Source organism: Vombatus ursinus, unplaced genomic scaffold, assembly GCF_900497805.2.
Source record: "Vombatus ursinus unplaced genomic scaffold, bare-nosed wombat genome assembly UNPS02014859.1, whole genome shotgun sequence".
Classification (NCBI taxonomy): Eukaryota; Metazoa; Chordata; class Mammalia; order Diprotodontia; family Vombatidae; genus Vombatus; species Vombatus ursinus.
Window position 1 is genome coordinate 853,500 of NW_020954637.1, and position 24,585 is coordinate 878,084.

Below are 24,585 nucleotides of genomic sequence, written 5' to 3' on the forward strand. Positions count from 1 at the left end.
GAGAGAGAGAGAGAGAGAGAGAGAGAGAGAGAGAGAGAGAGAGAGAGCTAGCTGAACTTGGAGGGAGGTGCCATGGATTCCAACTCCCATCGTACCACTTGTGCTGTGTGACCCCTGGCCAAGCATTTCTCCACCTGAGCTCCATTCTCCTCATCACTAAGAGAGGATAATGATACTGGCATCACCTGCCTCCCAGGTGTGTTGTGAGGTTCAAATAAGATAATATATGTAAAGTATTTTGTAAAATGAAAAATACTATGCAGAGGAAGGGATCACTAGTATAAAGCAGTGGGCAGGCCTGGGATTTTCTGGTGGGGCTCATTCACTTGGGTGAAATAGGAGAGCCACCAGAATCCGTACGTGGAATTAGTAGATGGTTCATCCGTGTCTGGCTCTGTACGCTTCGTGTGCACCTGCGGAGATTGAGCCGGCTCCTTTCATGGGATTTTTAATTAAAATGTTATTGGCTCGTCATGGTATATTATCAGTCAACAAATATCAAGCGACTGCAGTGAATGAAACATTAGGTATACAAATAGGAAATCGAGGTGATCTGTGCCCTGAAGGAGCAGACATTTTACTTAGGGAAAACAGCAGGTTCACTGATAATAACTCTAAGACGTATAAAAACAAATGCCCAGTGATCTGGGGGAGGGGAGTCAGGAAAGGTCTCTTGAAGGAGGTGGTGCTTGAGCTGAGCCTTGGAGGGTGTTATGGATGCAAGAATCAGAGGGCAAGAGCCAGGCACAGGACACCGCCTGCACAAAGGATTAGGAAGAGCTGGGAGTCCAGTTTGGCTAAACTCTAGAGTGCACGAGAGGGAATAATGTGTAACGCGCCTGGAAAAGTATGCCGCAGTGAGATTGTTACTCTGTTGTCCTTGTCAAAGTCCTTTAGTTGCAGGACGTCTTGTGTGACCTCTTTTGCCCTGTTTACTGGGATCCCTTGAGGTCACTCAGTCTGATATTTCCATCTTTCTGGGGACTCAAAATGTGGACAGTGTAGGAGATTAACATGTACCAGCCAAAGAGGTTCTCAAAGAAAGCCTAACACAGAGGAGGAAATTGAGGCCCAGAAGGAAATCATCCAGCCAGTGTGTTGGAGCCAGGGCTGAAATCCAGACCCTTGTAGGTCAAGCGCTGGTACGCTCCCTTTTTGTTAAGTCATTGCTGCCTCAGATAGGCTGATGGAAGGGCAACACCCCACCTGATGCCATTTATTTCTTCCTCAAAAACACCATATTGGATGAACAGCTTTATGCGGGGGTAGTTAATTTCATAAGAACAGTATGATAATTTGCATCTCAGCTGAACAGACATTTTACTGTGGCCCTTCAAAAGGATGGTGGGACTCAACTTATGGTGCTCTTTAAGCATTTTTCTCAGGGTTCTACTGGGCCCCATTGGGCAGCACCAGGAGTAACGAGTAGAAGCAGTGAAGATGCATATTATACTAGAGGGAAGGAAGAACCCCCCAACACATCGTGCTGTCCCAGTGTAGGTTGGGTTGCCTGTTCCTGAAGGTCTTCTGGCAAAGGCTGGATGACTACTTGTTGGGAAGGTCTCACAGGGGATCCTTTTCCAGGTATATATTTGATTTTTTTTGTTGCTGTTGTTGTTTTTGCTTGGGCAGTGGGGGTTAAGTGACTTGCCCAGGGTCACAAAGCTAGTAAGTATTATGTGTCTGAGGCTGGATTTGAACTCAGGTCCTCCTGAATCCAGGGCCAGTGCTCTATCCACTGTGCCACCTAGCTGCCCCCCCAGGTATATACTTGACCAGATACCTCTGAGGTCTCTTCTGGCTCTGAGGTTCTGCCATTCACGATGCTTCGTCATAGGCTGGTTACGAGAATGCACCAGTGATGGTGACAAAGAAATGGCCCTTGTCTGGTCCTGCCACTCAAGATTTAAACTGGGTGAGCAAAATCAGGGACATTTTGATTTTTTTGTATCTTCCCTGATGAATGGATTGTTCTGCACACATTGAATGCTTAATAAGTATTTGGTATTGAATTGAATTTGTATAAACAGGTTTTGAAAGAGGTACCCCCTGTAAGGGTTTATTTAATCCCTTTTCACAAGTCCTAGGGCAGTGGCTTGTTAAAAAGAAATCTTGATCTCAGAGCTCCATTTCCTCCATTCTCCAACTCATCTTTTTATGTTTTTAAAAAAATGTCTTTTTTTTTAATCATTTAGGTTACACTGGAGCATATCCAAAGCCATCTTCCATTCCTTATAAATTTCGGACCATAATAATCCCGGACTCAGAAAGAAAAGGATTTAACAGTCAAAGCAAAAGATTTTATTGTAAACTGGTAATGATGCTATTTTTGATTTTTCCTACTTTTATTCAGGATTTTAGCATGATCAGCTTATGTCATGGGAGCTATTCCGGTATCCTTAAACACGTCCGTGCATCTCTGTGGGCCTCAGTCACTTTATCTGTAAAGTGAAGGTGTTAATGGTCAGAGGATATTTAAAGTCCCTCCCAGCTCTGACTTACTGTATTCTAAGATCTTTCTCAGTTCAGACGGCCTATGTTCTAACCTTCTGTGTTCTAACTTTCTCTGTTCTAAGGTCCCTTCCAATCCTAAGCCTTCTAGCTGTGATATTATATGTTCTAACATTCAACATTCCAAGATAACATTCAGCTCCAAAATTTTAAAATTCTACAAACAAATTCTTTATTACTACTTGGATCTTGAAGCTAAAATAATAACAATAGTTAACCTTTATAAAGCCAATTAAAGTGTATATAAATACATACATGTAACATATTTAGTATAGTTGTCTAGAAAATGTATATTATAGATATAAAATATAAATAAATGCAAATACATATACACACTCATTTAAATATTTTCCATTTAACTGTTTGTCCTTTGTTTTGAACACCAGAGGGCAGTGTACTCCATGTAGCTGTGAGTATGCTTTTTTAAAGGTTTCATTTTTTTTTTTTTATAAAGTGAGATAGAAATGTCTTAAATCTTGGGAAAGATAATCTTCTGTTCTATCTACTCTGTTGTCCAAAGTGGCACTGGCCCATAGTTTTTGTTGCTGGGGAGGGTGAGGCCACGGATCGCTTGAGTTTAGGAGTTCTGAGCTGTAGCAGGCTTGAGTCTAACACCGTACCTTCTATGCCAATCACTATTGGCCTCAGGCTGCTGTAATTGCACCCTGGCAAGACAGGGAGACCCCATCTCCAGAAACACACGCAAACAAATAGGAAAAAAAACCCTAAAGACAAAAAAAGAAAAAGACAAGGTCTGAGAAAATGGGGATGACCCTTTTGGGGATGAAAGTCCTTATCTACATTTTGCATATTTTGTCATTTATATACTATTTTATATCTTCTCATCATTTTATGTTATTGTTCTTCTCCAGCTACCTATATCTGTCTCTTTCCGATCTCCCGTCTTTCCTTGACGTTTCCCCTTCAGGATGCTGCCAGTCATTTAATATGATACAGTGGAAAGAGCCATTGATGGAAAGGAAGAATATGGAAAACCTGAGTTCTGCTTCCTGGTCTTCCACTGTCTGTGTGGCCTTAGTCAATTAAATTCCCCTTCTCTGGGCTTCAGTTTTCTCATTTTTAAATGGGGGTGGGGGTGGGGTCATAATGCTCTTTAAAGTCTAATCTGCTTTCTGAAGTCCCACCTAGCTTTAAGATGCTGTGACCTTGAAATACAGTGGAAAGAAAAATTTGATTTGGAGTGAAATTACCTGGGTTCAAATCCTAGCCTTGCCACTAAATAACTCTGGGCCCTCGGGCACTTTTTATTTAACCTCTTAATGCTTTGTGTAAGTCTTGAAGGCTAGGTGGGTTACAGAGGAGATGCCTGCTTTGCATCTGACCCTGGTAGCTCTCCATCCTGATGAAATCACCCGCTTGTCTGGAGAAATCTTAGAAAAACTGACATTTTTTAGTCTTTGGGTTCTCTGTTCAGTTAATCTCTTTTCAGTAAATCTTCCCCGTTCTTAACAGTTTTCATAACTATTGTTTTATCACATATTTTGAGATCTGGTGGTGCCTAACTTTCCTCCAGTTTTATTTTTCATTGTTTTTGATGTTCTTGGCCATCTCTTTAAAAATGTGAATTTTGTTATACGACTTGGTTGGATTCCATTACAATCACCTATTGGTATGTTATTATTTTTGACTCAACCTAGCCTCGAACAGGGGATATCCCTCTGTTCATTTCCCTGTTGATTTCTGCGAGAAGCTTTGAGGTTGTCCTTGTATAGGTCTCTTGTGCATCATGGTAAGTTAATGCCCAATATGTGATATATTTTATCATTTTTTCAGGGTATTTATCAGTTTTTCTTGGTTTTTGGTGGTGTTATTTGAAAACACAGGTGATTTTTATCCTTATCTCACTACTTCAATAAAGTCATCCATTATCTCCATTTCTTTTTTTTTCCATTTACTCTTTTGGGTCACAGCTATGCCCAGAGCAGGTTGACTGGCCTACTTCAATGGTGGCCCTATGCCACCCTTCTCCTTCTGACTCCCTTTGCCTCTAATTCCAGGCTTTAGGACCACTATATTTCACTGATACTTGATCATCCAAAAAAAAGGAACTTCACTGATTTTGTCAGTAGGGGGCAGCAAGAAAGCGAGGAAATTCTGGGAAATCCGCTTTAGATCTGGAAGGGACCTCAGAGCGCATTAAGTCCAACTCTCCTCTTTTTACAGAGGAGGAAACTGAGGCCCTTTCTCTACTTCTTTTTTTCTCCTGCAGGAGCTACTCCCCATGAAAAGTCTCTTTATTTCCTATCTTTTTGCCATGTTGGGGGTAGGAATCACCATTTTATTTATGCCCTCCCCTCCTCCCCAGATGACTTCTGATCCCTCATTAACATGTTTTACTTTTACAACCATCATCCTGCTAAGATTATTGGGTCAGTAGTCAAGACCCCAGTCCCAGCTGTTCCTTAAGAATAATTGTGTGGCCTTGAACAACTTATTTTTCCTAAACTTTTCCTTTCCAGGTCATCGTTTTCTCATGTGCAAGATGAAGGGTGACCCCCAAATGTTTTCCAGCCCCAGTATTTTGTGTTCTAAGGGCTACGCCCCTCCTCAGCTTTAAGAAAATTTGTTTTAAGGTCCTTTTTATCTTTCTGATGTACTATGTCTTAACTAGGGCCATCGTTAGGAATTCTGACATATAGGACAAGTTCATTTGGGGAGGAGGGAGTGCAGAGTTCCCCAGGTCAGTACTATGGTGCTTTGGTTGGGATACCCTTGGGAAGGACAAAGAGAAGGGTGTATGAGTCATGGTGGGGTACAAAGAGGTCAGCCTGCTTTCAGTAACATGCCTGGAAGGGTGAGGTGAATACTAGGAGTCTTAGCAGTGGAAGGTGGAATATAGGAAAGAGGGGCGGGACCTTTGTGGTGCCATTTGGTATGGGACCAAGGGCAGATAGGTGGCACCATAGTGCACAGAGTGTTAGGCCTGACTCCAGGCATTCATGAGTTCTTCATGAATTCCAGAACTTTGTGAGTTCAAATCCAGCCTCAGACATTTACTAGCTGAGTGAAAACAAAAGAAATAATCGAGCAAAACAGATTCCTTCATTGGCCGTGTCCAACAACATATGTCTTGTTCTTCACCAAATCCATCATCTTTACGTCGGGAGATGGGTGACAGGTGTTCTGGACTCAGTGTTCTGGAATCGTGGGAGTTCACTGCATGGTTCAGACTTTGTGAAGTCTGTTAAAGTTGAATTCTTTTTCTTTGAATGTTATTGTAGAAACTATTCTCTTGGTTCTGCCCACTTCACTCTGTATCATTTCATACAAGTCTCCACAGGTTTCTCTGAAACCATCCCTTCTGTCATTTCTTACAGACAAGTGTGTTCCATTCCCACAATTTGTTCAGCTGTCCCAACTGATTAGCCCTCCCTTTCTGTGTCCTAAGATCCTGTCCAGCTCCAGTGTTCTACGTTCTAGCATTCTGTGTTCTGTGTTCCCTTATAACTTGAAAATGCAGTGTTCTTAGGTCCCTTCCTGCTCTAACATTCTGTGAATTTAAGATATCAAAACTATATTAAATTTCTTTATTACCTACATGTTTTGCTAAAATCAATCAAAATGAAGAAATCGATTCCCTAGTTTCCATTTTTCATCCCCTGCCTGCCTTCTTGCTAAAGTCATATGTTTGGTAATACTTTACATTTGAACAGTGCTTCATGGTCTGCAAAGTGCTTTGATATTTTTGCCTTATTTGATCTTACTAGAAGGACTGTGAAGTTGAGAGATGGGGTGTTATTATCCCCATTTTACAGATGATAAACTCAAGGCCAAAGAGCTGAAGTGGTTTTCTGGGAGTTGCCCAGCTAATAGTGGGCAAAGCCAGGACTCAAATGCTGGGCTTTTGACCCTCAGGCTAGTGCTCTATGCACTAAAACTGATTGCTCTTCTGTGCTTTTGGATTCCCAGGAGATGCACAGCAGCTTACCTTCCCTGGTCTATGGAGCCCTCACCCATCCTGCAAGGTTGGTGTGAGAAGAAAACTAAACAAAAGAAGACAAGTACTCAAAGAGAAGCTGCTGCCAGCTCCCCTGGCCTTCTTTCTGGGCATTTTCCAGGAGTCCCAGGTGATGAGCTTCTGAATTCTCAAATCTGGACACTGGAGGGCCTGAGATTTCAAGTTATCTCCTAAAAGTACTCTGGCTACTCAGAAGATTTCCTGCTGAAGTCGACCCACATGGACGTGAGCCAAACCACAGGTGATAGCGAGGTTAGAGAGGGGAGGAAGTCAGGATTTTCACAAGCGTCTAGCTTCTAAGGCATTTCAGATCTGCCACTAACTACCTGTGTGACCTTGGACAAGTCACCTTCCCCTTTGGAGCCTCAGTCTCCACATTTGTAAAATAAGGGAGTTGCCTTAAATTTTTTGTGTCATGGAACCTTTGGGCAGCCTATGAATCCCTTCTCAGAATGATGGTTTTAAATGCATAAAATGAAATATATAGGATTACAAAGGAAACCAATGGTTAGGGAAAATAAAGATTTTTTTTTCCCATCCAAGTTCACAGACCCCCTGAAAAGTCTCCATGAACCCAGGTTAAGAACCCTTGAATTTGATTATCTCTAGTCCTTTTAGCTCTTTTAATCTACGTTCTAATGTTCAAAGTTCTTTTGGCTCTGTCGTTCTGTGTTCTAAGTGGCTTCTCTGTTCCAAGGTCCCTTCTAGCTCTGACAGACAGTATGTTTTTAAAGTCCCCCCAGCTCATTCATAGATAAGCAGCTGGAGGGAACCCAGAGGCAATGTTCAATGTCTTTCTTTTCTCTTTCCTTTTTTTTTTAAGCTTTTCATTTTCAAGGTAAAGAAACTGAAGACTTTAATTGACTTGGTCAAAATCACACAGGCAATAAGCCCTGATATTTTGTGTTCTAAGGTTTTTTGTATCTCTGAGTCAACTCTGCCTCACTTAAATCCAATTTACTTGCCAAGTCGAGATATCACCCATAATGTCATTGGTCCTTTTAGATGAAGAAGAAGAAGAGGAAGAGGAAGAAGAAGAAGAGGAAGAGGAAGAAGAAGAAGAAGAAGAGAAAGAAGAAGAAGAAGAATTTGTAGCTCTGACAATGTGTGTTCTCTTGGCCCTTTCAACTTTGAAGATCTATGATTCTAAAACACTGCACTCAAGATCTTTATCGTGGCCAGAACCTGGATATAATTCCTTGAAGGCATTTTATAAATAAGCAAAGAATATCACCAACTGGGGGTTCTGGACCTTGCTTGTTTTATTGATCCCTTGGGCAATCTGGTAGAGTTTGTGGACCACTTCTCAGAACAATGTTTTTCAATGCATAAAATAAAATGCAGAGAACAGCAACTACTCAGTTGTATGAGCTGGGACAAGTCCGTTTTCCTCTCAGCGTCTCAATTTTCTCCTCTCTTTATTTCATTCCTAGTACTCAAGAATGTCATTCTAGATATTGAGATCAGCCCAGCTTCAATCTGGAAATCATATTCTTTCGACAGGAAGGAGATGGGGGATTGGGGCCCTGAGTTTTTGTAGGAAGAATGCAATAAACCTCTTGTTGATAAGGAAAATTCATATTTAAGAGGGCTGATTCTTTATACTGGAGTGATGTGCAAAGTGATGTATCAAGCTCGTAAAACTGATGTAGGTACATGACCAACATGCTAAGAATGGGGACACAGGTATATTGGGGGTGCGTTAGAGGGACATGTGGGACCCAGGAGTTTCAAAGGCAGAATTTAGCTTTTCCACCACTGATTCATTGGATGGCCATAATTTAGGACAAGGGTATTAACTTCACTCTAACTCTGTTTTCTCTGCCATGAAATGGAGATAGCGATCATAAAATCTAAATGTTTTAGAGCTGGTGGGAGTTTTAGGATATCACGTGTTGCAGAGAAGGTACCTATTAAGGTACCTGTATTAAGAGAGGAAGCTCTTTACTAGGACTTCCTTACTCTAAGAAAACCACAGGTCCAGCCTCATTCCAGGCTCTAACTGAAATGGGAGTCCAAAATATTGGGATCTGCATTATAGAATCATAGAATCTCAGAGTTGGGAGGGCCCTTAGAATACTGAATGTCAGAGCTGGGAGGGCCCTTAGAACATGGGGTGTCAGAGCTGGAAGGGCTCTTAGAATACAGAATGTCAGGACTAGAAGGGACCTTAGAATATCTAATGTCAGAACTTGGAGGGCCCTTAGAACACGGGATGTCAGAGCTGGGAGGGCCTTAGAACATAGAGTATTAGAGCTGGGAGATAACCATAGATCCCAGAATGTTATCTCTCAGTCACTTCTGCCCCAGCCAAATCTGGGTTCTGTTGACCCTAAAACAAGATGTCCTAACCTGGCAGGCTCCAGAGCCCAATCCCAATGGATATGTCTGATATGTTTCCTATAACAGGCAGCACCAGCCCTTAGGCCATGTTGTTTTCCGGTTGTTAGAACTATGTAGTGGATGGGTTCTAGTTCTAGATCTTTTACCAACTTGCTATGTGACCATGGGTGAGCCATTCCTCTTTTGTATTTCAGTTTCTTCATCTGTAAATTAAGGGAGTTGGGCTAAATGTGCTGGTAAGTCCTTTGCAACTTTTAGTATTTTATGGTTTTAAAAATGATTTCAAGTCCAGAGGTAGCATGGTACATCAAGTAGGGTACTAGACTTGGAGTCAGGAGGCCTGAGTTCAAAATCTGCTTTTGTTATTAACTCACTATGTGATCCTGGGCAAATCACTTGACCACTCTGAGCCTCTGTTTCCTTGCCTGTAAAATGGGGATCATAGCACCTGAAGAATGTATCTCATAGGATCTTCACCCCCCATCCCATGATGAGGTAGACTTCCTCCTCACCAAGGAGGAAGTCCTTTACCTTCACCTGCACAAGTCATCCTATTCCGTCCACCCCCTCTCCCAGCTCCTCTCACTTTTCTTCAATCTTTCCCTTCCTGTTGGCTGCTTTCCTACTGCTACAAACATGCCCATGCCTCCCCTATCTTCAGCAGCCCCATGCTTCATCCATCCTTGCTAGCCATCATCCCATAGCTTCCATCCCTTTCCTGGCTAAATTCCTTGACAAGACCATCTACAACAGTGGCCTCCCTGCAGAGTGACCAGTGATTTATTCATTGTGAAATCCAACGACCTTTTTTCTGTTTTCATCTTTCTTTTGCTCTCTGTAGCCTATTACGGCAATCACCCTCTTCTCCTTGATACTGGCTTATCTCTAGGTTTTCAGGACACTGCTCTCTCCTAGTTCTCTTCCTGCCAGTCTGACCCCTTCTTGGTCAGTCAATAAACACTTATTAAGCATCTGCTAAGTATTAAGTACCTTCTATGTTTCAGGCACTCTGTTAAGCACTGGGGATACAAAGAAGGTCAAAAGACACTCCCTGCCCTCCAGGAGCTCACAGTCTAATGGGGAAGACAACTGGCAAACAACTATGTACAAACAAGCTATAGAGAGGGTCAATAGGAAGGAAGCTAGAATCAGGAGGATTTGGGAAAAGCTTCCTGGAGAAGATGGGATTTTAGCTGAGACTTGAAGGAAGCCAAGGGGTGAAAATGAGGAGGGAGAAGTTCCTTCCAGACATGAAGGACAGTTAGAGAAAATGTCCAGATTTTGGAGATGAAGCACTTTATGGGAGGAACAACAAGGAGGCTGGCTGGCTTCAGTAGATCAAAAGAGTACATGTGTATACATGTAACATATATCTGTTGTCCCCCCACCCCCACCCCAATAGAATGCAAACTCCTGGTGGGCAGGAGCTGTTTCATCTTTGTTTCCCTAGTGCTTAACAAAGTGTCTGGCGTACAGTAGGTGCTTAATAAATGTTTGTTAATCAATTGGACAAATGTGGTAGAATTCCTTTTGAAGTCCCCATTGATTTCACATGGGGGCATGGGGATGGAGGATTTGAGGGCAGCTAGGTGGTGAAATAGATAGAGCACCAGACCTGGAGTGGGGAAAACTCATATTTGTGAGTTCAAATCCAGCCTCAAACACTTACTAGCAGTGTGACCTGAGTGAGTCACTTCACCCTGTTTGCCTCAGTTTCCTCATCTGTCAAGTGAACTGGAGAAGGAAATGGCAAACTACTCCAGTATCTTTGCCAAGAAAACCCTAAATGGAGTCATGAAGACTCGGGCATGACACAATTGAACAACAACATGGGGATGGAAAATGTTACCAATGTGGGGCAGGGGTGGAGTGTTTCTATTGACTGTCATCTTCATAAATGCTCAACATACCAGTATTGTTTAATCTTTTGTAAAACTACCCAGTGTTAATAACTGTTTACTTATTAACCTGCTGACACACCCCACAATCTCAGGGGAATTTCCATGAAAGAGAGATAACTGGTGCACTTTCTTGAATCAGCCACATCTTTTGAGACAGTCACTTAGAGGCTTTGATAAACTGCATATTGAAATAGGTGGATGGGAACCAGCTGCTCTGTGAAGCATGTCCTGTCGCTGACACCGCCTTCTGGGGCAAGTATTGATAGCTAGGCTTGTCAGCAAAATGCCCTGATCCTGCCCAAGGTTTTAAATTACTTTTTGAGCCACAGGACAGAACTTCATCCATTTAAAAAAATGGTATAGTCTGCTTTAATTATTCTTAAAGCTTTTCTTTTGAAAAATTAATCTTACTTTTCTTGACGTCTTTTTTTTATCACCTTCATTTCTGAATACATCCCTCTCCCTGCCTTTCCAATGAACCATCCCTTTTTAATGAAGATTTTCCAGTGAGATATTTCATATTGTTTTCTATTTTTTCATTCTTTTGGATTTGTTTTACAGTGTCTTGATTTTTCATAAAGTCACTAGCTTCCAATTGCTCCATTCTAATTTTTAAGGAAATATTTTCTTCAGTAATCTTTTGGACTTCCTTTTCTATTTGGCCAATTTTGCTTTTTAAGGCATTCTTCTCCTCATTGGCTTTTTGGAGCTCTTTTGCCATTTGGGTTAGGCTATTTTTTAAGATGTTATTTTCTTCAGTATTTTTTTGGGTCTCCTTTAGCAAACTGTTGACTTGTTTTTCACGATTTTCTTGCATCACTCTCATTTTTCTTCCCAGTTTTTCCTCTACTTCTCTTACTTGCTTCTCAAAATCCTTTTTGAGTTCTTCCATGGCCTGGGACCAATTCATATTTTTCTTGGAGGCTTTGAATGTAGGAGCTTTGACTTTGTGTCTTCTTCTGGTTGCATGTTTTGCTCTTCTTTGTCATCGAAGAAAGATTTTATGGTCTGACTTTTTTTGCGAGGTGTGCTCATGATTCCAGCAAATTACTTGAGTTATAAACTCTTTGTTAAGGTGGTCTGCTTCCAGTGTGGAGAATGTACTGTCCCAAACTTTGGGAGTTTTGTGCAGCTGGTTTCAGAGATACTTCTAGGGACCTGTAAATTTTCAGTTCTTCCAATGTGGTATGATCAAGGGTGAGGTGTTTACTCCTTTCCTGGCCTGTGCTCTGGTCTATAAGTGACCACAAGCATTGTTTTCTGCCTTGGAACTATGAGGAGGGTTTCCTCTCCACCACCACTACAAGTTCCACCACACCAGCACTCCTCCTCGCCCCAGGAGTGCCACCCAGAACTGTGACCCAGATCCAAGCAGGGCAAAGCAAGAGAATCCTGCACCAGCAAAGAGATCACTGTAATTCCGCTCTGATCAGCCATTTGATTCCCCCCAGTCTGTGGGCTGGAAGCTCCAGAAGCAGCCACTGCCTTGGGGCTGTGCTTGGGGACTGGGGCTGGGCCTCAGCTTCTCTCTCACTGCAGTCACAGACTTTTCCTACTGACGTTCTAAGTTGTCTTTGGTGTACATGGGTTGAGAAGCCTGGAAACTGCCACAATTGCCTGTGATTCAATCCTCTGAGGGCTGCGCCAGGTTTGCTGAGGCCTGTTTTGCCTGCATGCCCACGCTGAACTGCGTTCCTCTCCCCATCTGGCATGATATACCTTTCTGATCAACCATACAGGTTGTCTTGGGCTGGAAATTTGTTTCACTCTGTCTTTTTGTGGGTTCTGCTGCTTTAGAATTTGTTTAGAGCCATTTTTTATAGGTATTTGGAGGGGTTTGGGGGAGAGCTCAAGCAAGTCACTACTTTTACTCTGCCATCTTGGCTCTGCCCCTCAATGAAGATTTTTTAAAAAGAGGAAAAAAACAGTTCAGCAAAACTAATTAACTCATCAGCTATGTCTGACAGTATATGTAATGTTCCACATGCATGGTCCCCCACCTCTGCTGTTAATGGAGGAAGGTACGAGTTCCCAGCTCTTCTCCAGAGCCAAGCACAATCTGCCTTAGTTGCTATAGTCAGTTTATGAAGGTGGTAGAATGGCTGCAAGTTTCATCTGGGACTGAGTTTAACAAAGGTGAGGGTGTTAAAGAGAGCAAAATTGGATAAAAATACATTTACTGTTTATATAGCATTTACTCTTTGCCAAGTAGCTAGGTGGCACAGTAGATAGAGCATCACACCAGGAGTCAGGAGGACCTGAGTTCAAATCTGGCTTCAAGCACTTATTAGCTGTGTGATCCTGGGTGAGTCACTTTACCCTGTTTGCCTCAGTTTCCTTATCTGTAAAATGAGCTGGAGAAGAAAATGGCAAACCATTCCAGTACCTTTGCCAAGAAAACTCCCAATGGGGTCATGGAGTGGTTGGACACGACCGAAATGATTCAATAACAACCACATATGCCAAGCACTTGCTGAGTGCTTTACAAATATTATTTCACTTGATCAAAGAATCTACAGAGCCAACAGGTGTAGTATAGACAGGGCGATGGATCGGGAGTCCGAAAGACTAGAGTTCAAATCCCACCTGTTATATATATGAACCTAGGCAACCTTGCTGAGCCTCAGTTTCCCATTTGTAAAATGGGGATAATAATTAGCACTAGCTCATAGAGTTGTCAACTGAGGGTCTAATGAGATAATCTTTAAAAAGCCTAACTTTATGATCCTTAAAGTAATGATTTACATGGAAATCAGTCATAGAATCTTAGAGCTAGAAGGAAACTTAGAATACAGATTATTAAAAAAAATTATTCAAAGTATTCACGATGTCATAGAGGCAGCTAGGTGATATAGTAATAGAGCAATTGAACTTGGAATCAATTAGCAAGTCCTGAGTTAGAATCTTGCTTCTGACACTTACCTGGGCAGTCAAAGTTTTGTTTTCAATTCATTCTACCATTAATTCATCGGGTGTTACACACCTTAGGACAAAGTTCTTCACTTCTTTATGTGTCAGTTCCCTCCACCAAAAAGGATGGCCAGTCTCAGTTTCCTCATCTGTAAAATGGGGATGATAATAGTACCAACCACACAGGGCTGTTGTAAAGATCAAATGAATCCGAGGACCATAGATTTAGAGCTGGAAGGGATGTTAGAGGTCTGTGGGATATGACCCCCTCATTTTACAGATGAGGGAACTGAGATAGAGAAGTTAGGTGACTTGTTCAGGGTCACACAGCTAGTGTCTGAAGCAAGATTTGAATGAAGGTCTTCCTGACTCCACGCATAGCGCTCTACCCAAAATGCCACACTTCACAAACCTTAAAGCTCTCTATAAATGTTAGCTATAACCATTAGTAGTATTAGGAACAATACGGGCTTGCACATCAGAGGGTCTTGGTTAATAGCAGAGCCAAGCTTTTATTTAATACCTGTGATCTTAGACAAGTCATTTAAAGTCTTTGGACCTCAGGAAAATGAGGGGTGTGGCCTCCTTTCTGTTCTCTGCATTTAAAAATGCTCCAACTCTTTTTTTTTCTTTTTCTTTTTCTTTTTGGCAATCCTGTCCCTCCCCCACCTCCCAACCAATTAAAAAAAAGAGAATGAAAACCAGATTGGTAGAGTCAAGCCAAACAAATTCCTACATTGGCCCTGCACAAAAATGTGGGTCTCATTTTGCACCTCAAATCACCTCTCTGCTCTTTCCTTTCACTCTGTTCTTAAGTATCAACAGTCAGGCCTCCAGCCTTATTGTCCTGCTCTCTCCAGAGTTGCCAATGGTCTCTTCATGGCTAGATCCAATGGCCTTTTCTCAGTCCTCATGCTCTTTGACTTCTCTGCAGCCTTTGGAAACTGCCCTGAATACTCTCTTTTCTCTAGTTTTTCATGACACTGATCTCTCCTGGTTCTCTTCCTGCCTGTCTGACCACTCTCAGTTTCCTTTGCTGAATCTTCATCTAAGTCAAGTGTCTGGTAAGCCAGCCACATTTGTTTCCCATGTCTTTGTTTTGGACCCTCTTCTCTTCTCCAGGGCCAAGCTTGGTCTGCCTTTGTTTCTATAGTCATTTGGATGGCCACAAGTTTCAGCTGCTACTGAATTTAACAAAGATGACGGTGTTAGACCAAAATTGGATAAAATAATTTTTTTTTCACTTGGTGATTCCATCATTTCCTATGGATTCAATTCTTATCTCTAGGTAGGTGATTTTCAGACCTATTTATATAGCCCTCATCTCTCTTCTGACTTCTGACTTCACATCTCCTACTGTCTCTTAAACATCTGCAACTGAAAATCCCATAGACATTTTAAACTCAGTGTGTCTAAAACTGAACTTATCATCTTCCCTGCTAAATGTTCCTTTCTTCCTAACTTCCCTTTTACTTCTCAGGGCAACACCATTGTCCCAGTCACCCACGTTTGAATCCCAAATGTCATCCTCAACCCCTCACTCTCCCTATGTCCAATCTATTGCCCAATCCCATTGAGTCTAACTTCACAACATCTCTCCCATAAGTCCTGGACACTGCCATCCCCCTAGTCTGGGACCTTGTCACCTCATGCCCGGATTGTTATAATTCTCTTCTGGTTCGTCTCTCCACTCCAGTTATCAAACTGATCTTCCTTAAGGTCAGGTCTGACCATGTCTCCAGGTCTGACCGTCAGTATGGGATTCTCTCCTTATTGGTGGAGATCAATGCCCTGTGCCTGTGTGAAGTGAGGGGTGGGATGGAGTTGTTGAGAACAGGAGAGAGTAGAGCTGTAGTTTCTTTGCTCTTTGGGAGCCTCTCTGATTTCTTGGCCTTTGGGTGCTCCTAGCTTCTAGCTGCAAGAGAGGAGATGAAAAAGGCCAACCCCACTTCTGGTTGGGGAAGGGAGAATAAGACTTTGGGAGGAAGCCAACATGAGATGCATGAGCTGTGTCCATCATGTCCTTATCCCCAGCTTGCTACACTACATACTCGGGGAGTTTCCCCTTGGGTGAGATCTGGGATGCACTCTCTTGGTTGAGCTGAGTTATCTTGTTCCAAATGGAAGAGCTCCTTCACTCTGTACCGTCTGGTATACATTGTCCTACATGTACTTCCTCTGATTTCTGTTTTGCTATTGACTTGGATAAATGGGTTCTTTGCTTCCTGCTATGTGGATTCATGGTGGAATTGGCATTTGGTGGGAAGGAAGAGCCTCAGGCTTTCTATCCAAGGCTTGACTCCTTTCCTTTCCTCCCTAGCTCTTATCGAAGCTCCTGACACAAAGTAAGAGCTTGATAATGTGTCTTCCATGACTGACTGATTATCAGGAAGTAGAAAGCATGCTTTGTCATTGGTCCTCTGACCCAGGTACCTCAACTAATTCTCAAAGAACCTTCTCTAGTCCCCAACAATATCCTGGTCAGTGTTTTCTGGGTGCACTTGAGGATGTCAATGCCCCTTTGAAAATGTGATGCTTAGGGGCAGCTAGGTGGCACAGTGGATAGAGCACCAGCCCTGAAGTCAGGAAGACCTGAGTTCAAATCCGGCCTCAGACCAAACACTTGACATGTACTAGCTGTGTGTCCTTGGGCAAGTCACTTAACGCCAATTGCTTCACCAAAAAAAAGAAAATATGATGCTTAGAACAGAACCCATCACTTCAAGTGTGGTCTGATGAGAGCAAAGGACTATGAGATTGTTGTCTTCTTTATTCTGGACATCTGACTTTTATTTGTCTCAGATTCCTGCCATACGGTTTTGTTTTTTTTTTTTGGAGTAGTGGAACTGGTTTCCTTTGCAACCTCTGTTTCAGACCCAATAAAGCCAGGTCTAGGAACTGATCCAAAAGCTCCTTGTTTGGGCCTGCTGGGGTGGCCATTTGTCCCCGTTGCTCTTTCCTTCTCAACAACTGGCCTTCGTAGCCGCTGGAGGAGCCATGCTTGTTTAAGCAAGTGACTCTCATCAATGGAGCTCATTCTGGTTTTCCTGGTTGCTCCCTTGGGGCTCCATCCTGCCTTTCCCATTTGGCACCCTCTTTTGTTTGGAACAAAAAAATGAAGTGTTTTCTTGCCTGAATCATAGCTGCTGGGACGAGGAGCAAGGAAACCCAGCTACTCTAGACAAGGATGGGCAGGAGGGGAAGAGGGAGGAAGGACAGAATCCTACCAAAAGGTGGATCAGAGCTCATCAGACCCTGTGGCCTTCATAGGATGGGACTGAGAGGTCATCTAGCCCAACTCTTTATTTTTACAGGGCAGGAAACTGAGGCTCAAAGAGGGGAAGTGACTTGTCCCAGGCCACATATCAAGTAAAAAACAGCCAGGATTTGAATACAAGTCCCTTAAGTCTAATGCTCAGGGGCAACCAACATGTGCTCAGGAAACAATTCAAACTAAAGGGAATTGGATAAGAATAATGTTCCCCAGTATTTGTCTATGGTTCTTGAATAATTTCTCCAGTGAAATGAGCCAAAAGCTAGCTCAGTGTTAATATTGGATGTTTTCCTTCTATTTCATAGACTCATAGAATGCCAGAGCTAGGAGGGTCCTTAGAACATAGAATGTCAGAACTGAGAGGGCCTTTAGAACATGGAATGTCAGAGCTGGGAAGGAGCTTAGAACACAGATTAACTGAGCTCAGAGAGCTTTCAAAATATAGCATGTTAGGGCTAGAGGAGACTTATTGAACCCCTTGATTTCAATAAAGCAGATACTGAGACCCAGGCAGGTGAAAGGACTTGCTCACGGTCACAAGGCCAATCAGCTGGCCCCAGAGCTCTGATTTCCTGACTCTCAGTTCAGTGTAATTGGGTGGGAGCACATGAGTAATTTTGACCACTGACAGACCCCAAAAGGAGAACTTTGGGCCTGTTATCCCCCTCTGCCCTCCCTTCCCTAGGAGACCCCTTGAATATGGCAATGGAAGGCATTATTATTGTTGTTATTAAAAATAATAGAAAATGGAGCCATAGAATCTAAATGCTAGAAAGGACCTTTGCTATCCAGTCCAAGCCTAAGTGTTTTTCCCCTTTGGGTCCCCAGAAAATGGTAATCCAGTCTCTGCTTAAACATTTTTCTAGTGACAGAGATCTCACTCACCTCAGTAGCCTGTCCATTCTATTTTCAGAAAGGAAACTAGAAAGTTCTTCCTTATATGGAGCGTAAATCAGCCTTTCTATAACTTCCCTTTATCTTCCCCTCCCCAACCCTCCCTGTCCCTCCCCCCCCAATGCAATCCCCCATTCTTCCAAACTTTCCTATTTCTTTGGAGGGTATCACCGTCCTTCCAATCACCCAGTTTTGTAAGCTCAGTAGCATCGTTGACTCCTCCCGCCTTCCCTCTCAGCCCATACATTCACATGCCTTGCGACTTCTTCCTCTCGGACATCTCCTTCATCTATCTCCTATTCATTCACGCACCCATCATCCTAATTCAAACCCTCATCCCCTCCCTTCTGGAGTGCAGTCTCTTAATTGGACTCCCAACTTCAGGCCTCTCCACACTGATCTATCCTTGGCTGAGCTGCCAAAGTGATTTTCCTAAAGCATAGGCCTGACCAGGTCTCTCTCTTATGCAGTAGATTTCAGTGGCTTCCTATCACTTTTATAGGATAAAATATATAAACTCTGTTTGACATTCAAAGCTCTTTGTAAACAGACCCCAACTTCCCTTTCTAATCTTATTACATATTACTCACCTTCACATACTCTATGGTCCAGTAAAACTAGCTGCCCTATTGTTCTTCATTCTCAGAACTCCATCTCCCATATTCAACACCTCTGCCCCGGCTGTCCCCCAAATGTGTATTAACTGCTTGGTATGTGCAAGGCATCCTGCTAACTTGTATACATGTGAATATTTACATAATTTGTACAAAAAGAATTCAAGGTGGTCATGGGTGGGAAAAATGCTAGTGGGGGGCATCAAGAAAGGATGAGGGCAGCTAGGTGTTGAAGTAGATAAAGCACTCACCCTGGAGTCAGGGGGATCTGAGTTCAAATCTGGTCTCAGACACTTGACACTTACTAGCTGTGTGACCCTGGGCAAGTCACTTAATTGAGATTGCCTCACCAAAAAAAAAAAAGATTCATGACACTTGGGACAAGTGCCATTTGAGCTGGGTCTTCAAGGAAACTACAAGACCCGGCTCTATTTATAGTAAGCATTTACACGCCTGCTGGTTGATTTGTAGAGCTCTGTCTTCCCAGGTCAAGCAGAACAAGTATAATCCTTGGTAGACCCATTACCCTGCGGTTGGGACCTTGTCAGAGCCCGTGGCTATCACCTCCTTCCTCTTAGATCTGGGATATTAACCTCTCTCATTGTTCAATTCATACCATTTGCCGCATGGATACTTGCCCTGTGGGACGCGTCCAGACCTTTCAGCTCTTTAACTTTAGCCACCAACTGGTTGTCACCAACAGTTGAACTGTTGACGTAGAAGTGAAAGACTTTTCATTTTATGACCCACCCAGGAATCTGTCTACCAACCCCCCTGTAATGATTCCAGATGTTTGGCTCTCCCATTGTCTCTCACAAAAGCCCAGAGGACAATCTCCACCTCCTTTCCCCCTCCACTCCTACCACTTAGATGGCTTCACATGGCATCCTCCAACTTGGTAGACGCTTGGAGGTCAGGCCCTGGATGGCTGTTAAGGTTTGTTAACAAACAATATCTAGCTCTCCTCTGTCTCTCCCTTGGGGCTAAACACACAGCTTCAGCAGAATCCTCACTACCTGTAAACCTGAAGCAGAGATCCCAGCAGTCTCCTACACATAAGGTGGTGCCATATTCCTTCTGGCAGGGCTGCAGTCTTGACCAAGGTATTGGGTATAGAGCATTGCTGCTCCATAAACTCTACTGGATTAACTAAGGGAAGGAATGGAGTCTTGCCTTGGGACTTGGATACCTGGGTTATCTGCTGTCTGTTGAATTAAACAATTCAATTCAATTCAATTTGGCTCAGTTTTTAAAAATCATTTTATTAATAAGGCCAGTAGGTTGTTAATAAAAGGATGGTTATTTAGCCATCTCTCTTAGACCAAAGACCATTGACTCAGTTTAACAAACATTTATTAATCCCAAAGTATGAGCCAGATCCTGGTGATACAAAGAAAAAAATGAGATAGTCCCTTCTATCAACCTAGAAAACATTTTTATAATAAATAATAATTCACACCTATGTAACTCTTTGGGGCAGCTAGATGGTGCAGTGGATAGAGTGCTGGTCTTGGAGAGTTAGGAAGACTTGTTTTCCTGAGTTCAAATCTGGCCTCAGATACTTATTAGCTGTGTGACCCTGGGCAAGTCACTTAACTCTGTTTGCCTCAGTTCCCTCATCTGTAAAATGAGCCGGAGAAGGAAATGGCAAACCACTCCAGTATCTCTGCCAAGAAAACCCCAAATGGGGTCACGAAGAATTGGATACAACTGAAAAATGATTGAACAACAACAACAACAACACATAACTCTTTAAGATTTCCGGGGTCCTTAATTTCTTTGAGGGTTGGTTACTTAGTGGATAAGACCCTGTTTTGGGGGTTGGAGGGATCATATGTGTAGAGTGAGCTGGAGGGGACTTCAGAGATAGAGCTGATGTCCCAGAGTCCCAGAGAAGCCAATTGACTTGTTTTAGTTCACACAGCTTGTTCCACAAGTGGCAGAGGCAAGATCCTGCTTAGACTAGATGCAAACTGTTGTCACCCCCCCACCTCCACCCCCTCACCCCCCCACCCCCACCCAAGCCTTCCCCCTCCCCTCTAAATTCTAGTACAGGCCCTGTTTTAATTACTTCTATTTACCCTGCATATAGATCTTATACACATACTTGTTGCTTGTTGTCTTCCTCACTAGATTGCAAGCTCTGTCAGGGCAGGGCAGGAACAATCTTTTGCTTCTTTTTGTGTCTCTGGGGCTTATTGACTGACCCACCCTGACTCCAAAATCCAGTTCTTTCTACTGTCCCAAGCTGCACCCCAGTTCCACTACTTGCTTCAACAACCATTGACCGCATGACTTATTAACACGTCATTTCTTCTCTCAAAGCAGCAGCTATCCTCCTCTCCACAGCAGCTCTTCCAAACCTTTTTTTAAAAATTAATTTATTTTGATTTATCAATGATCACTTCCATAAGCTTTTGAGTTTTAAATTTTTCTTTCCTTCCCTCCCCATCTCTCTCCCCAAAATGGCACACAATCTGACAGAGGCTGTACATATACATTCCTATTAAACATATTTTCACATTAGTGATGTTGTATCTTCCAAACTTTTTCATCCCCCCTCAAGCCTCCCATAATTCCCCCCACCCCACTTCTCTTAGCTGAAAATTTTGCCTCATTTTTAACAGAAAAAAGTTGAGGCCATTTGCTGTGAGCTCTCTCTTCTGCCCTCTTCCTCATCTCCCATAACTCAGATGCCTTCTGGCCTTCTCTGCATCTGGGCAGAACTGGACTGTCAAGCGATAATTCGGGAAGGATTTCATGAACGCCTCCAGAGCACTAGTTGATTAGAGGGTAGGATCATTGAATCTCCAATGGCCTATGAGGTCGCTAACATTCTATGACTTAGAAAATACTCTAGCTAGGATGCGGATTCTTAACCTGACATCTATGAGCTTTTCAAAAAAATTTTAAAAATACTTTGACAACTATATTTCAATATAATTGATTTCCTCTGTAATTTTCTGTATTTAAAAACACTGTTGTCTTGGTGAGGGAGGGGGATAAAAATTAAAAACTCAAAAGCATGTGGAAGTAATTGTTGAAAATTAAAATTAAATTAATAAAAAATAAAAAATTAAAACACTCTTTTGAGAATAGGTCCACAGGCTCCCCCAAACTGCCATACCTGATGGGGGAGGGTGGCACATGACCCACAAAAAGCTCTTGCTTTAGAAGATTCTGTGGCAGTATCTGAACTCCTAGTAGTTTCCTGACCCTGACCCTCCCTCTCGTTTCTGGGCACATTTGTGAATGTCTTCTCCGAATCCTCTTCCTTCCGGGCTTAGGCCTGGTGGTGCCAAAGAAAGTGCATGGGTTTTGGAGCCAGAGGACTCCCATTGAAATCATGACTTTGTCATTTACTGTCCATGTGATCTTGGGCAAGTAGCCTGACTTCTCCTGGCCTCTGTTTCCTTATGTGGAAAATGAGAGGTTTGCACCAGATGGATTCAGAGGTCTCTGTCTGCCCTAGGTTCACGATGCTGGTGCCCCTTCCTCCACAGTGCCTTTTCTGATGCCTCGTAAGCATCTTCTCCATCTTCAGAATTTCCAAGAGCATTTTTCCTGGACCTCTCCTTCACTCCTAACGCCCTCATTCACATATTCTATTTCCTAACACTCTCAGGAAATGCAAACTCCTGATGCTTTAAATCTCGGGAACCTTGCAATAGGGCTCTTATGCATCAGCGGAGGCCCTTGCTGCTTGTTAAATTAAATAAGCATCTGGAGGGCAGAGATTTGCAACAGGGATGGGGAAGGGCCCAGGTGGCAGGCCATGTGCTGCCCAAGGAACTGGCTGGGTTTAGCCGGAGAAGCTTCAAATGTCCAAAGGTTCATGTGGAAGTTACAGAGCAGGCTGTTTTGGGCTTGATGCTAGGAAGAGCTTCCAAACAGGGAGAGCTGTCCCAAAGTGGAAGGGGCTGCCTGGGATGGAGCAGGGTTTGTCCCTTTGTTTTTCCACTGGAGGTCTTCAAGCAGAGACTGGATGACCAGTTACCACAGTATGTTCTACTGAGGATACATGTTCAGGTTCTGTGGGTCAGACTAGTTGGTCTCTGAGGTAATTTTCAACTCTGAGCTCCTGTGATTTTGTAACTGTATTTAATTTTTTAAAAATTGCCTACTCTGATGGTATGGAGAAAGTACCTGGTAAACACTCATTGAATGGAATTATCATCAATCTGTAGCGTGTCTTAAATGAATGATGTCTGGACTTGAAATTAGGAAGACTTGGGTTCGAATCTAGTCTCAGACAACTGTGAGCTATATGACCCTAGGCAAGTCACTTAACTACTCTGTGTCTCAGTTTCCTCATCTTCAGAATGGGGAGTATAATAGGACCTACCTCCCAGCATCATTGTGAGGATCAAATAAGAAAATGAATTGGAAAGAACTTTGGAGAACTTGCAGTACCCTGTAAGTGTCAACTGTTTCCCTTTATAAAAAATTAAATGTTTCTATCTTTTGTCTTTCTATCCCTTGTATTTCTTAGTGTAACCTTCTCCCCTCCTACCAACAGAGCCAGCCTGTATAATAGAGAATACGAAAGAAGAGGAAAAACATTCAGCAAAACTATTTAGGATAATAGGGGGAAAAAGTGAAATCTGTAGTGTCCCACAGCCATAGACCCCCACCTTGGCAAAGAAAGGGAGGTGGGGAGGTGTCTTCTCATGGCTCTTCTTTGGGACCAAGCTGGATTTTGTACAGTCATTTTTCAGGTGTGTCTGACTTTTTGTGCCCCCATTTGGGGTTTTCTTGGCAAAGATACTGGAGTGGTTTGCCATTTCCTTCTCCAGCTCATTTTACAGATGAGTAAACTAAGGCAAACAGGGTTAAGTGATTTGTCCAGGGTCACACAACTACTAAGTGTGTGAGGCCAGATTTGAGCTCAGGAAGATGAGTCTTCCTGACTCCAGGCCTGGTGTTCTCTCCACTGCACCACCTAGCTGGATTGGTTGTTGTTCTAATTTCAGAATATTCTGTCCTGATGGTTTTGTTGTTGTTTTTCTTTTCATTTACAGTGTTGTGGTCGTTGTTTATATTGTTGTCCTGGTTCTGCTGATTTCACTCTGTATCAGTTCACATAAGTCTTCCCATGTTTCTTGGTGTCTGCTTTCATTGATTCATCCAATAACCCTTTATCAAGAGTCTTACGTACAGAAGAAGAGATACAAAGATAAACACTTTGTTACTTTAATAATACTTGACCTCTGTTTCCTCACCAGCAAAATGGAAACAATAGTGGTGCCTACTTCACAGGATTGTTTTGAGGAACAAATGAGTCAACATGTATAAAGTGCTTTGCAAAACTTTTTATTTGTTGTTCACTCAATTTTCAGTGGTGTCTGACTCTTCCTGACCCCATTTAGGGTTTTCTTGTATGAGATACCAGAGTGGTTTGCCATTTCCTTTTCCAGCTCATTACACAAATGAGGAAACTGAGGCAAACAGGGTGAAGTGACTTGCCCAGGGTCACACAGCTAGCAAGTGTCCGAGGCCAGATTTGAACTAAGATATTTTTGACACTAGGCCTGGTGCCGTATCCACTGTGCTGCCTCTGTGATGTGCTATATAAATGTTAGCTGTTGTTATAATCAGTTGTCTAACTATGAAGATATGGTCTTCTATAGAAAATTATTCACAACAGTGGCTTTTCCCACTCTCTTGCCCTGCTGGACTTTATCAGGGTCTCCAGAAATTCATCATTCTACCAGATCTCATTAATTCTGAAACTCACACCTTAGTACCCCCTGCCCCTGAGCTCCTCCCACCCCCAACTAGAAAGTTCAGAAGAGAGTGGACAGGCAACAGTTCCTCCCAGACTCTCCATTTAAGGAGGGCTCCTAGGGCAGACATCTCATCATTTTTACCCTGGCTGGACACCTCCTGACTTCATCTCCCCTCTCCCCCCTTTTCAGATTCTTTTTATGTCTTGTTTCCCCCATTACATTGGATGCTCCTGGAGGGCAGAGACTTCTCCTGCCTTTCTATCTCTAGCATGCAGCACAGTGCCTGACACATAGTAGGTGCTTCACAAATGTTTGTTGACTGACATGAGACAACACCCCTTCCCTGAAGGATATTATAGCCTAGTTGGGGAGATGATGTATGTATATAAATCATGTCAACAGGCAGAAATAGAGGTAGAGTCAGGGAGGG

At 42.9% G+C, this 24,585-nt stretch overlaps 1 protein-coding gene across 2 annotated transcripts in view; it reads left to right on the forward strand.

Annotated features, from left to right (window-relative positions):
* Window positions 1–24,585, forward strand: part of STPG1 (sperm tail PG-rich repeat containing 1) — an 89,759-nt gene that overhangs the window by 12,072 nt on the left and 53,102 nt on the right. For both annotated transcript variants that reach the window (XM_027841449.1, XM_027841451.1), the window contains exon 3: window positions 2,196–2,314. In XM_027841449.1, coding sequence (XP_027697250.1) covers window positions 2,196–2,314 — 119 coding nt within the window. The remainder of the gene's footprint in view (window positions 1–2,195; window positions 2,315–24,585) is intronic.